This window comes from Gekko japonicus, unplaced genomic scaffold, assembly GCF_001447785.1.
Source record: "Gekko japonicus isolate JY-2015 unplaced genomic scaffold, Gekko_japonicus_V1.1 scaffold1264, whole genome shotgun sequence".
Classification (NCBI taxonomy): Eukaryota; Metazoa; Chordata; class Lepidosauria; order Squamata; family Gekkonidae; genus Gekko; species Gekko japonicus.
This window is the reverse complement of record NW_015162519.1, coordinates 483,386-496,969: the sequence shown is the minus strand read 5'-3', so window position 1 is coordinate 496,969 and position 13,584 is coordinate 483,386. Positions and strand designations below refer to the sequence as shown.

At 48.2% G+C, this 13,584-nt stretch overlaps 1 protein-coding gene across 2 annotated transcripts; it reads left to right on the top strand.

Annotated features, from left to right (window-relative positions):
• The first annotated feature begins 4,400 nt into the window (after nucleotides 1-4,400).
• BAAT (bile acid-CoA:amino acid N-acyltransferase) lies at nucleotides 4,401-13,255 on the top strand. Of its 2 annotated transcripts, none has more exons than XM_015406217.1 (4): nucleotides 4,401-4,437; nucleotides 7,974-8,465; nucleotides 10,261-10,463; nucleotides 12,242-13,255. In XM_015406217.1, the coding sequence occupies exons 2-4, from the start codon at nucleotides 8,003-8,005 to the stop codon at nucleotides 12,836-12,838; spliced, it is 1,263 nt and encodes a 420-aa protein (XP_015261703.1). In that variant the 5' UTR covers nucleotides 4,401-4,437; nucleotides 7,974-8,002; the 3' UTR covers nucleotides 12,839-13,255. The 2 variants fall into 2 exon arrangements, with proteins under 2 accessions (XP_015261703.1, XP_015261702.1); XM_015406216.1 differs by lacking the exon at nucleotides 4,401-4,437 and adding an exon at nucleotides 4,707-4,806.
• The last annotated feature ends 329 nt before the right edge of the window (nucleotides 13,256-13,584 follow it).

Here is a 13,584-nt window from a genome sequence, read left to right as displayed (position 1 = left end):
CAAAGGTGTCTCAGAGGGGCTTACAAACTCCTTTCCCTTCCCCTCCCCACAACAGACACCCTGTGAGGTGGGTGGGGCTGAGAGAGCTCTGACACAAACTGCTCTTTTTCAAGGACAGCTGTGCCAGAGCTTGTGACTGACCCAAGGTCACATCAGCAGGTGCAAGTGGAGGAGTGGGGAATCAGACCCGGTTCTCCCAGAGTAGAGTCCACACACTTAACCACTACACCAAACAATTACTGGGCAGAATTACTTTTGTCAGGATTTCATTTACTGCACTAGCTTTTTATACATATCTTATCTTTTAGATGTTCTAATGCAGCAACTGTGCATTTGGCACCAGACACATGACTTTCAGCTTTTGAGGCCTCATAAACATCTTTGACATGTGTCTCTAGATCTTGCTGCTCAAGTAAGTAATATAGCCATTTTTATCACATTGTTAGTTAAAAAATATTTTAACAAAATATTTGATTATTCATATTCAATATTTTTTTAATCTCTTTTCTCTACAGCCTTCCTCTTCCTGGTCCAATATTCATGTATTGATTATCTTATTGAAATATGTATTTACGTTATGTGTACCTCAATATTGTTTGACCTCTAAAGAAGGCCCCAATAGGACAGAAACACGTCAGGTCATGTGTATTGGCCCTTGTGTTTAGGCTATACTTTTTTACGAGGCTTTCATTGGGCCCTCATGTATGTTTTTAACTGTCTTTCTAATAATTACTTGTATTTTTGTCCATTATAAGTTTTAACTAGGTTTAAATATTGGCCTTTCATTAGACTTCTCACCCTTTTGGTTCTTGATATCAGCAAAGACCTGCAATTAAAAATGACCTTAGAATGTAATCTCAGGCGTTGCTAATCTCAAGAAGTACAATGTGCCAATGTTAGTCTTTTTTATGTACAAATCTTGGAGCTTCACCAAGTAGTACCAAGCAGGACTGTGTCAGCTTTCCACTATCAAAAGCAAAGGTACCCCAATTCCTGGTCTTTACTGTACAGACTGAACGTGCCAGAGCGGTGCCCACCATTATCGTCAAAAATGGGGACAGAATGCCTATTTGGAACGCCCAAATCATGGCATTAAGATACATTCACAGGGCAATCCTGGGAGTGAGTGAACTAAAGCAGACTGGATTAGGACACTTTCAGTCAGACAATTACAAAATGTTTTATGCGGGGAATCTCAAACAGAGAAGGACCGGAGTTGTGCTACTAGTGAGGTGAGATGTAGCACAGGCTATAATGCAAAGACTGGCTGAATAATAGCAATCAGACTTCATGGAAAGCATATCAATAAAACCATCATTCAAGTCCACACCCCAACTACAGATGCTGATGAGGAAGAAAATTGAAAGCTTTTATGCAAGTGTCCAGGAAGAAACTGGTCCCACACCTACACAAGATGTGCTGATAATCAGAGGTGACTGGAATGTAAAAGTAGGAAGCAAAGCAGAATCAAATATAGTTGGAAGAGTTGGGCTGGGACCACAAAATGAAGCAGAAGAGCAACTCACAGAATTCTGGGGAGACAACAATTTGTTCATCGCAAACACACGTTTCAAGCAACCAGACAGACTAAACGTGGAGGGAGACCACTGGACTGCAAATATAGAAATCAAATAGATTACATAATCAGAAGCAGAAGATGGAAGAAGAGATGGATTTATACCCCGCCCTTCATTACCTGAAGGAGTATCAGAGCGGCTTAACAATCTCTCTCTTTTTTTAACTGTCCCGAAGGACAGGATTTTATTAATTTTCCAAACAAACAATACACATACAAGTAGACATACGACATATAACATATATGAGGGTAAATATAAGAGCTTAACTATCGTGAAATTGCCTTCTAAGTCTAGACTTCGCTTCATATTCCGTTATAATATATTAAACACTTCTGTGAAGACTTATACCATACACTGTGTATCTAAAGCTGCATTTTTAAAATTATAAACCAATGTTTACTGTCTTAAAAATATTATCAATAAGTCATTCTGCTTCAGTCCGTTATATCTTTGTTATACCAGTCATAGAATCGTTTCCATGTCTTCTTAAATGTGTAATTTGTAGGTCCTTTCATCAATAGAGTCAATTTATCACTTTCTGCTGTTTCCATCAGTTTATTGATATATTCTTGTTTCTTTGGTACTCCAGTTGATTTCCAGTATTTGGCATATAAAATTCTCGGTGTTGTAGTAAAATAAACCGTCAAGTATCTAATATTTTTATCAAAATCATTTGATAGTATACTCAAAAGCAATACTTCCGGTGTAAATGGTATCACACATCCTAAGATTTTTTGAATTATTTAATGGATCCATATCCAATATTTCTTAGTAATACAACAATGCTACCACATATGGAAATGAATCCTATTTTATTGACATTTCCAACAAATATTAGAACATTTACTATTTGATTTCGCTATTCTATCAGGAGTTATGTAACATCTATAGAACATTTTGTACATATTTTCTTTATATGTAATAGCTTTTGTAATTTTAATATTTGACTTCCATATTTGCTCCCATTGAGCTAGATCAATATCGTGACCAACATTTTGTGCTCTTAACACATTAGTTTTAACAGTCTCGTCATATATTACATCACTGAGTATGAAACTATAAGTTCTTTTTATTAGCTTAGAATCTGAAGACGTCAAGATTTTTTCAAGTTCTGTCAAGTTTTCATAAAATCCCACTGTTCTATCTTTGTAGAATCGAGATTCTATTTGAGATTTATGCCACCATGTTAAGTGATCTGGCACTCTCAATTCATTCTTATCATTTAATATATCTTGATATCTTCTTAGTTCTTTTCCAGCGTATACATTTGGAAGTGTAAAGGCTTCTATAGGAGCCTTAAGTCTTGAATTTTTTGTGTAAAATCTTTTATAGATAGCTTCCCATACTTTTAAAAGTGATGCTCGCAGCCAATGTTGCTTAAAGTATTTCTGTGAAGATGCCTTTGATACCATAAAAAGGCATGCCAATTTAGCAAAAGATCATGACCTATAATATAACAACCAGTTTGGTAGACCGAATCCTCCTCTTTTTTTAGTGTCGCAACGCCTTAAATCTTATTCTTGGTCGTTTTCCTTGCCATATAAATTTTGAAACTACTTGATCCAGTTCTTAAAATTTTTTTGGTTCTGTAGTATAGGAATCGTCTGGAATAAAAATATCCACCTGGGGGGGATATTCATTTTAATAAGCGCAATTCGCCCCATAAAGGAGATCTGTAAACGTTTCCATTTTTCCAAGTCTTGTTTAGTTGTTTTTAAGAGTTCTTTATAATGGTTTCCATATAGAGCGCTACATTTATTGGACATCATAATGCCCAAATATTTAATTTTATCTTTAATTTGAAATCCCGAGATTTCCCTTCCTCTCCCCACAACAGCTCTTGAGAGAACAGCTCCAAGAGAACTTGTGACTGACCTAAGGTCACACCAGTAGCTGCATGTGGCGGAGTGGGGAATCAAACCCTGTTCTCCCAGATTAGAGTCCACGCTCCTAACCACTACACCAAACTGGAGAAGCCCGATCATTAGGTTCTAGACCAAATCAAGCCTGAACTCTTCCTTGAAGCTAAAATGCCTAAAATGAGGCTATCATACTTTGATTGCATTATGAGAAGACAAGAGTTACTGGGAAAGACAATAATGCTAGGAAAAGTTGAAGGCAGTAGGAAAAGAGCATGAGATGGATTGGCTTAATTAAGGAACCCACTGACCTTTGGTTTGCCAACCCCCTGGCCTAGCTAATATCAGGGGAGACCTCCGAGGAATACCAGGGCTGTGATGTGGAGACAGACAATGGCAAGCCACCTCTGAAATATCCCTTGCCTTGCAAACTGTGTGGGGTTGCCATAAGGCAGCTGTGGGTTGATGGCACTTTCCACCACCATCAACCAAAAAAAAAAGTATAGATTCAATCACATAACATAATTCCAAATCAGCCTTTTAGTTTTCAATGCATTCGTTGTTGTTGTTATATTTTAAAACCAGCTTTTTCGAAGAGGAGGAAAAGTACAATTCGAAGTGGGACAAACAAGTCCCTGGATTTCTGAAAACAGCTGCATTCAAGTATTGGACGCTGGCTGGAATGTCCCACTCCGTCGTTTTAGAAAGTCACAGCGGAGGTTTGCTTCTGTTCTGTAATTTACAAATTAAAGCAGGGATTCGAGTCTTAGCCGGGAGGGCACTTGGGGTGTGTGTGGGGGTGTCAGTCCCAGGTGCGCACGCACTCGGTGAATACGCACGATCCACAGTGCTTACGGTACCAGACAGTTGTCCGTCTCCAGTGGGCAGACCCTTGGCTTTTAGCGATCTATGTGCATAAAGGGTTCGACGAGCCCGGTATACACTGCAATGCTCGTATGGATGCCGAACCTGCGAGAGAAATGCCGCAAGTCCAGCAAAAGGTACCCCGGGAGGCCTGTAACCCTTAGGCCAGCCAGGCATCTGGGTGACCTCGGCGAGCCATCAGGGAGGAGAGGCTGGTCCCGCTGGCTCCCTCCCCAGATTAGCCGCGGATTAGTCCCCGGGAGGAGGTTTCTCTCTCCCATCCTCTGGGGGAGGCGAAGCAGGGAGCGGCGGGGCCGGCCTTGGGAGGGCCTGGGCTCTCCTCCGGGTGCAGCCGGGCGAGACTTCCGCCTCGTCCGCGCTCTCCGCCCCCGGAGGACTCGAGCGAGCGGCGGGGCTCCAGGCAGTCGGGCCGCGGCTCGCTCGCTTGCGGGGTGAAGCGGAGCCCTTCCAGTTCCAGCGCCGAGGGGAAACCGGGACCCGCCGAGGCAAGTTGGTCTCCCGAAGCGCTCCTGCGTGCAGCCGGGCTCTTCTCCCGCGCGAAGTGACAGCCCGGGGGGCGCGGAGGAGGCAGGGAGGGCAGGATTCACCCGGGGAGGACGCGTGGGCCGCCGCCGCCGCCGGGACTGGGAAGATGTCCAATCGGGAGTCGTTGGGGGGTCTGCTTCGGTGCGGAAGCTCGTCCCCCGTTTGGGGAAGCGAATCCCAAGGAAGGGAGGTGGGGACTGCGGCTGTCCTGCTCTTGCCCGGCTTTCAGCAGGCGACTTCAGGGGCTGTCGCCTGAGCGTTCGTAGAGCAAAGCAAACTCTCTGCCCCTTTCTTCCCCGCGCTCTCTCAGTTGCCTCCCCCTTCGTGGGGAAAGCGGCGGCTCCCTTGCAGCCCCGTAGCTAGGGAATTCTTTGGGAGGGGGCCTCAGGGGGCCCACCAGCTAATTAAATGAAAGTACAGTGCAGGTGGTAAGTTGGAGCACTTTGGGGGCAGCCCAAGAGGGAGGGGGCCCAGAAGAAACACTAGGGGGCCAGGCTACGGGCCAGCTCCTTTGGAACGGGCCTGCTTGGCACACCGGTGGTGCGACTTGAGGAATCGGATCTCAGGTCAGGTTGCGGAACGAAGCCGGCCCGCGGCCATAGGGCAGCGTTCAACTCATGCAGGGAGATGATAGATCCAGCAGGTGGGCGGCAGCGGTGTTGTTCTGAAGCGACAGAACCTCGTTGGAGTCCAGGGGCACTTCTGAGACCAACAAAGTGCCGTTCTGGGTGCACCCTTGCATGGTCATAAAGGTGGCCCTGGACTCCATGGATCTTCTGTTGCTTCAGAACAACACAGCTGCCGCCCACCTGCTGGATCTGTCTCCTTTCAGGAGTGCAAAGTGCAATTCTGGGTGCCAGCGTGCACACATGGTTGGTCGTAAAGGTGCCCCTGGACTCAAACTGTGTTCCAGTTAAGGGGCAGGGAGAGGTGTGGAAGGAGGAAAAACTCAGCAAGGCCATTCCCGGTGCTGGATTGGTTGAACAGGGCTCCTCCTCTCACACCCCCCTCACTCTGGGCCACAGAGGCCACAAGCCACCCTCTGTTGAATAGATGTCCATAGTCTTCGTTCTCTGGATTCTCCAGCTAGTTTGATGATGACGACGATGATGATGATGTTGAATATGTAGTCAGGTGACAGTCAGCTTATGGCAACTCCACAGTGGGGTTTTCAAGGGAAAAGATGAACAGAGGTGGTTTGCCATTGCTTGCCTCTGAGTAGCAACCCCGGACTTCCTTGGCAGTCTCCCCTCCAACTACTAACCAGGGCCGACCCAGCCTAGTTTCCAAAGCTCTAAGGTTAAGAGGTTGAGCTGCAGACCAGAAGGTCTGTAGTTCAGCAGCTGGAGACCTGAGTGCTGTGTGATGGAGTGGGCTCCCACCTCTGGCCCCAGCTCCTGCCAACCTAGCAGTTTGAAAGCAAGAGACTGCAAGTAGATAAACAGGCACCACTTTGGTGGGAAGGTAACAGCGTTCCATGCACCTTGGTGTTTAGTCGTGCCGGCCACATGACCACGGAGAAGTCTTCAGACAGCGCTGGTTCTTTGGCTTGGAAATGGGGACGTGCAACACCTGTGAGCTCTCATTTTTGTATTGATTTAATATGGATGGGACATACAGGTAAAGGTTTCCCTTGCTCGAAAGCCAGTCGAATCCGACCCTAGGGGGTGGCACTAGGGTTTAATCATTATGACCGCTCAGGAGTTTTGTGCGTGTGTGTGTGTGTGTGTGTGTGTGTGTATAGAGTGGTATTATAACTGGGAAAGGTCAACCCTCTCAGATGAGATGATGCCACTGCTGTCAATGTACCCCAAAACCACCCTGACCTGGATAGTCCAGGTTAGCCCGATCTCATCAGATTTGGATGGGAGACCTCCAAGGAATACCAGGGTCCTGACGCAGAGGCAGGCTATGGCAAACCACCTCTGAAATGACATTTGGGCTGCCAGACATTCTTAGGATCTCCTTAATGCGATACCATCCATCCTCCAAAAAGCCATTGTCTCCAGTGGAACTGATCACTGTCGTTTCTGTAAGAGATCAGTGGTAGCCCTGGGAGAGCTGCAGTCTCACTGTTTGTCTAAGACTGTATTAAAGCATCTCTGTCTTGAAAGCAAAGCAGGGTCCGTTCTGGCTAGTGTTTGGGATTTTAGTGCAACATCTTTCTTTTATTTTTCTCCAAATGTTTATTAATCCTCCTCTGATTATATGCTTAGAAAAGGTTGAATGGATGTTATCCTGATCATACCATGTATAGGCATGCCAGCCCATACTTAGATCATGTCCTTCTAATTGTAACATTCTAGTATCTTCCAGGAGTACCTGGCTAGTGTTTGGATGGGAGACCTCCAAGGAATACCAGGGTCGTGATGTGGAGGCAAACCACCTCTGAACGTCTCTTGCCTTGAAAACCCCCAAGGGGGTCACCAGAAGTCTTATTTGTTTATTTGAATTTTCAGGCTGCCCTTCCCTGCGAGCAGGGCTCATGGTGGCTTGCAATAGAAAGGAACATGCAATGAATAAAAGTTAAAAACCCACAGTAAAATATACAATGCATATCAGCAACATTCAATTCATTCCAAGATGGCGAGAAGATTTCAGATTCCGCCAACCTCCTAGGGGCAACTTATGGAGAATTGAGGGTATGAAAGGGCCAGACTACACGCTGTGCCGTCACTGTCCTCAGCCGAGTGCCTGGCGGAACACCTCTGCCTTACATGCCCTGTGGAAAGGGAACCAATCCCGCAGGGCACGGATGTTCTCCAGCAGAGAGTCCAGCCAGGGCTGAAAGAGCCCTGGCTCTGGTTGAGGACAGCCGGATCTCTCTCAGGCCAGGGACCGCCACCAGGAGGGTCCTTCCTTCCTGAGCGTAACGCTCTTCTTGGGCATACTTGGTGCTCTTCTTGGGCCTGGGGCTTGACGCCACTTTCCACGACCGTGAAGACCTGCCAGTCTTTGAATCCCTCTTGGTATGAGCTTGACATAATCAGGGAGCTGAAAGACTAGAATGGCCACGAGGTCTGACCCCTGCCTCTTCCGGCGCATAGCCCCTCGCCTTAATTATTTCCCTGTGTGCTTGGAGTCATTCCGTGGTAATTCTCTTTCTTTGTGCTTTCCCTCCTTTCAGGTTTCAAGGGAAGCTTTCCTGGCTTAAGAATGGCGAGTATCAGTGCCACGCCAAAGTCTTCCCTTGCTGATGAGCCAGTGAAAATCTGTGTGACCGGCCTGGAGCCCTCCCAGCTAGTGACCATCCGGGCTTCACTGACCGATGAAAAGGGGGTGCTCTTCCAAGCCAGGGCTTTCTACTGGTCGGACAAGAAAGGCCAGGTGGATCTCACGAGAGACGCGGCCAGCGGAGGGGATTATTCTGGCGTGCAGCCGATGGGCCTCTTCTTGTTCATGAAGCCGGAGAAGCCCTTTTCGAGGCTGAAGAAACGAGATGTGATGAACAGCCCCTATGAGGTCCGCCTGGACGTGTTCGATTCGTTGCAGCTGGTTTCCCCGTCTCAGGAGCCGCCCGTGGCCAGCCAAAGTGTGGAGAGGTGGTACACAGCCCCGGGGGTGCAAAGGATCCCGGTCAGGCACGGCAGAGTCCGGGGGGCTCTCTTTCTCCCCGCAGGTGACCCCTCTTCCCTTCTTAGTAGTGAGGGGGCAAGAATGAACAACGCCTTGATCTGGACGGCCCACCAAGAAGCCCAACCTCGCCAGATCTGGGCAGCTAAGCGCTGGCCCCAGTGAGCACTTGGACGGGGGACCACCAAGGAAGCCAGGGGGCGCCGTGCAGAGGCGGGTGGCGGCAAACCACCCCTGCACGTGACTTGCCTAGCAAACCCTGTGGGGTCACCGTAAGTCAGCGGCAGCTTGATGGCCCTTGACACGTCCAAAGGAGAGAATTGAAAGAAACACCCACCATGTTCTCCATCATCATAGAAGTGTAGGGGGAAGTCACAGCAAGCTCGAGAACGTCATGCCACAGTGCATAGTTAACTGAAGGGATTCGCCACCCTCCGCTCTGGGGATGGCACTAGCATCCATGGCTTTGAAAGAAGGAGGAATCATGGAGGCTAGGGTTCTCCACAGCCATTGGCCAGGATACCGTAGTAGAACGTCTGTCTCCAGTGGCACTCTGTCAGAATACCATCTGGCGAGTAAACAGGGGGCGACGGCTGCCCACGTGCTCTTGTCAGCGATACGTGTAGCGTTAGCATTCCCGGGATCCATGCCCTGGGTGCTGAGGTGTTCACGCTCGCGTGGGAATGGATTACTGTCTCACATGCCACTAAAACAGCCCGAGATAGTCCTTTGGTCTGTTCAGAGTCACTGTAATTTTTTTAAACAAATCATTCTGGCATGATTTATGCTGCAACTAGCTTTTGCCGGTAGCATCTGGGAAGAGCTTCCATTTAAGAAGATAGCGTAGTGGACGCAAATGACCAGGCTTGAGAGTCTCTCTCCTCCCCAACCGATGAGGCTGTTGGCAATTTGGGGATGCGCTAGTCACTAGCACTCTCACGGGCTGAGGATGGGGTGCAGACGCTACCTCAAATTCTGGCCCCATGCTAGCCCACGCTCCTTCGTTTTCCTCTCCCAGTTTTGGTGCAACTTCTGTAGAGGCCGGCTTGTTACACCATCTGGTGCCCTCTTTCCACTAATCGAGCAAGCAGGTTCTCTCTTGAGCAATGACTTGCCAGCTTGCCAGCTTTTCTCTTGCGCAACACTGCTAAGGGAGTGCAAAGGAAAGGCCACCTGCTGCTGTGATAACAGGCCTCTGGGCTGCAAGGCAGGGGGACATTTAAACCTAACTGCAAAGATTCCCAGTAAGACAAAAAAAGGCAGCTGGACTGAGATTGTAGAACAGGGGGAAGAAAAGGTGCTGGTGGTGCGGAAACCAAAATGCAAGCCAACCTCTCTGGTACAACCTCCCTCCCTCCCGGATAGGCTTATATTGCAGGGAGGTTGTACACAGAGGAACATTAATGGTATGCTCCCCCCACCTGTGGTCTAAAGTGGTCTAGCCGGGGTTGCCAACTTCCAGGTGGGGCCTGGAGATCTTCTGGGATTGCAACTGATCTCCAGGCTACAAAGAGGGCTTTTATTTAAAACCTGTATTCCACTTCTCCTGGAGAAAATGGCTGCTTTGGAAGGTGGTGTGTGTGGCACTGTAACCCTACTGAGATCTCTAAGGCCCACCCTCCCAGGCTCCACCCTCAAACCCCCAGGTATTTCCGAATCCAGTGTTGGCAACTCTCTGTTCAGCCCCTTTTGCCACCCTGAAATCCCACCAGTCCTGTGAGAATCCCAATCTGACAAATGCATCTAGCAATCGCTCAATCGGTCATCGCTCCTTATTTCTATAACTTTCTCCTTCGCTCCCTGATCACATCCTCTCCTTGTTGTCCTTACTGTGTTCACAGGAAACGGTCCCTTTCCTGGTGTAATTGACCTTTTTGGCGGCGTCGGTGGGCTGGTTGAATTTCGGGCCAGTCTTCTTGCCAGCCGGGGGTTTACAACTTTGGCTCTGGCCTATTTTGCTTACGAAGATCTGCCCAGTTTTCTGGGCCCAATGGATTTGGAATATTTTGAGGAGGCTGCTGAGTTTCTCCTGAAGCATCCCAAGGTACCTTCTGCCTACAAATAACTACATCAAGGCATAGTTAAATTCTCTGTGGGTGATAAGGTGTGCCTTCTACAGCTGTTTCCTGTCTGAGTTTGTTGAAGAAGTTACAGCTGTTCAATAACAGCACTACTGTAAGAGCGATGAACTCTAATTTGGAGAATCGGGTTTAATTCCACACTCGTCCACATGAAGCCAGCTGGGTGACCTTGGGTCTGTCACAGCTTTTTCAGAGCTCTCTCAGCCCCCAAAATAAGTTTAGCTCGCCACCTAGTGGTGCGTGATGCTAATGAGCAAGAACTTAAGGCTGCCAGGCAATCTTTGGCAGCTCTTTTGTGGCTGGCCCCACCTCCTGCAGCAGCCATTTTGTGGCTGCACTCATCACACTGAGCTAGCGTTCCAAAGGTGTCTGTAGACTCAAAAAGCTCGGGAACCCTGGTCTAGTCTGATTCAACCAGGTAGAAAGAGCCGAGGCTGCAGGCCATCCTGAGCAGCTCTATTTCAGAGTGCAGGTAGGGGGGGGAATGAGAACTCCCTGCACCTGACAAGGGAATACATTGCTTCCTGGGTGCCACCAAGTTGCATCTCCTTCTTGCATCTCAGCAGTGAAGTTTGGTGATACTGTGCATAACGTAGCTCAGAGGTTGGACAGCAGGGATTTCCACATAAACACCTCTTGGCTGCTCAAGCTTTCCATGAACACAATTTACACATTACGACATACACAAGTTGCAACTGGAATCCCTGCCCTGTATACAGTCAGATGCAAGGTGCAGGTTCTCCTTAATTCCCATGCACATGGTGCCTACCTCAAGTTGGGGCTGTGTTGTGCCTGGAGGCTACCCAGGGGACCGTTTCAGGTTGGACAAAGGGCATGGGGGCGGACGCCTCTTTTCCATGTGCAGCATGGTCCCTGATTTGTGTCAGCAGCATACCCACAGGAATTGATAAGAACCTGTAACTCATGGAGATAGATCCAGGTGGGTAGCCCTGTTGGTCTGAAGTAGCAGAACCACGTTTGAGTCCAGTGGCACCTTTAAGACCGACCCAAATTTTATTCGAGGTATTCCACTTCCTTTGCATATTTAAACTCTGCCAACACCTCAGTGTAACTCATGGGTAACTGTTTCATAGGTTGGGGACCCCAGACCCAAACTATGTACTCAGTAATGTCTGAATCAGCCTGACTTAAGTGGAGAGGAAATTCAAATATGCATTCTGCTTTTACTGTGTTCTGAAGTGGTACATTCAAGAAAGAACTGGGCGGTATTTCGCATGACTTCTGCTTCATGGTCCTGTTTATATTTTTAAAAGCCAATCAGGATCCTTCCTGGGAAAAGCCCCACCTGACTCCACCCACTTTCTAAATGGACTTGGCAGGTGCCATGGCACTCGTGGGCACTGCGATTGGGGGACCCACGGTCTACACCCTATTTAAATGGCAGAAGTACTTGCAGACATATGCATCACTGAGATAGCTATGATCTACTTGTCCAGGCTGCCACTGGTACCATCATCTTGAGAACCTAACTACTGAGAATCAATGGTTGCGGTCACACACACTAAATAATCCACTTTCAACCCACTGTCAGTGCACTTTCCAACCGGATTTTGCCAGTTCACACAGTAAAAATCCAGTTGGAAAGTGTACTGAAAGTGGATTGAAAGTGGGTTATCTAGTGTGTGTGACCGCAGCCAATGATTCATCTCTCCTCACTCCACTGAGCACCCGAAGGGTGTTGTGTCTTGACTCTGTCTAATGATTCTGATGTGTTTTTAAGGTTCGTGGGCCAAGCCTCGGTATAGTGGCAATAAGCAAAGGGGCAGAGATTGCATTGGCCATGGCGACCTACTTGCCACAGATTGGCGCGGCGGTTTGCATCAACGGGACCAACGCCGTCCACGGAAATCCTCTCTCTTACCGAGACCTCTGCATCCCGCCGATCCCATACAAAAGAGAATGTATGCTAATAACCGATCATGGCGTTGTCGATTTCTCTAACCTTTATGAAGACCCAGGAGCAAAGCTGCATCAAGAGAGTGTCTTACCCGTGGAGAAAGCCCAAGGAAAGATCCTCCTCATTGCAGGAGAAAGTGACGGGAACTGCAAAAGCAAGGCTTTTGCCACAGCAATCATGGAGAGGATGAAGAAGCTGGGGAAAACCCACTGTGCCCTTCTTTCCTACCCAAAGGCTGGGCATCTGATCGAACCCCCAGGCTCGCCATTCTGTTACGATTCCTGGTTACCTGCTGTCTCCCGCCCTGTTTTGTGGGGAGGGGAGGCCCAAGCCCACGCTGCAGCACAAGTCCATTCTTGGAGTGAGATCCAGAAATTTCTCCACCTCCACATTGGTCCAGCCAAATCCAGTAGCCTTTGAAACCTGCACCTTGTGACCTGAGGCAGACCCTTCATCAATGTGACACTAAACCGATGATTTACCAATGTATACGTTGAGAGCAGACGTCTGAGGTGCAGAGATGGTTGAGCATCGCAAAGGAATGGAAGATTAGCAGTCAATGCAATTTCCATGCAGACCTCTAAATATCAGGTGTGAGGGAGGGGGCTGAGCAACAGGTGCTGGGGGGTCATCTGCATGCCCTGCTTCAGGGGGCCAAACTAGACATTGCAAGCAGGTCGTCACTTTCTAAAAAAAATCTGAAACCAACTTTGGGGAGGGTGATCCAGAACGGAAAATCATTGAGTGGGGGAAGGATAAAGCCGTTCCCCGAATCTTGGTGAGACCGTGAGCACTTTTTGGATTTCTTAAGGAGGCACGGTGGGCCTGCCACCAAACGACCACCATCGCGGCTTTCACAGATGGTTGTCATTGGAAGTTGGGGCCCAGTCACAAAGTGTTGGGAAGCTGCAAGCCAAGCTTTTCCCCTACAGTTTCTGAATGGCCGTTCCTTTGCAGACACCTAAGTGATACTTCCTGGATTCTTTCAAAGCATCAGGGAGGTGGAGGGAGGCTAGGAGTGGCTTTTTGTTGGGGGGGGGGGAGAGATGCTTTGCTGAGGAAAGAAGTAAACACCAAGAAACTCATTGGTGGGCATGTTGGCACTCATGAGCACCATGTTGGAGTTCACTGGGATAAAGTGTACCATTCTGCCTCCCCCCCCCCAT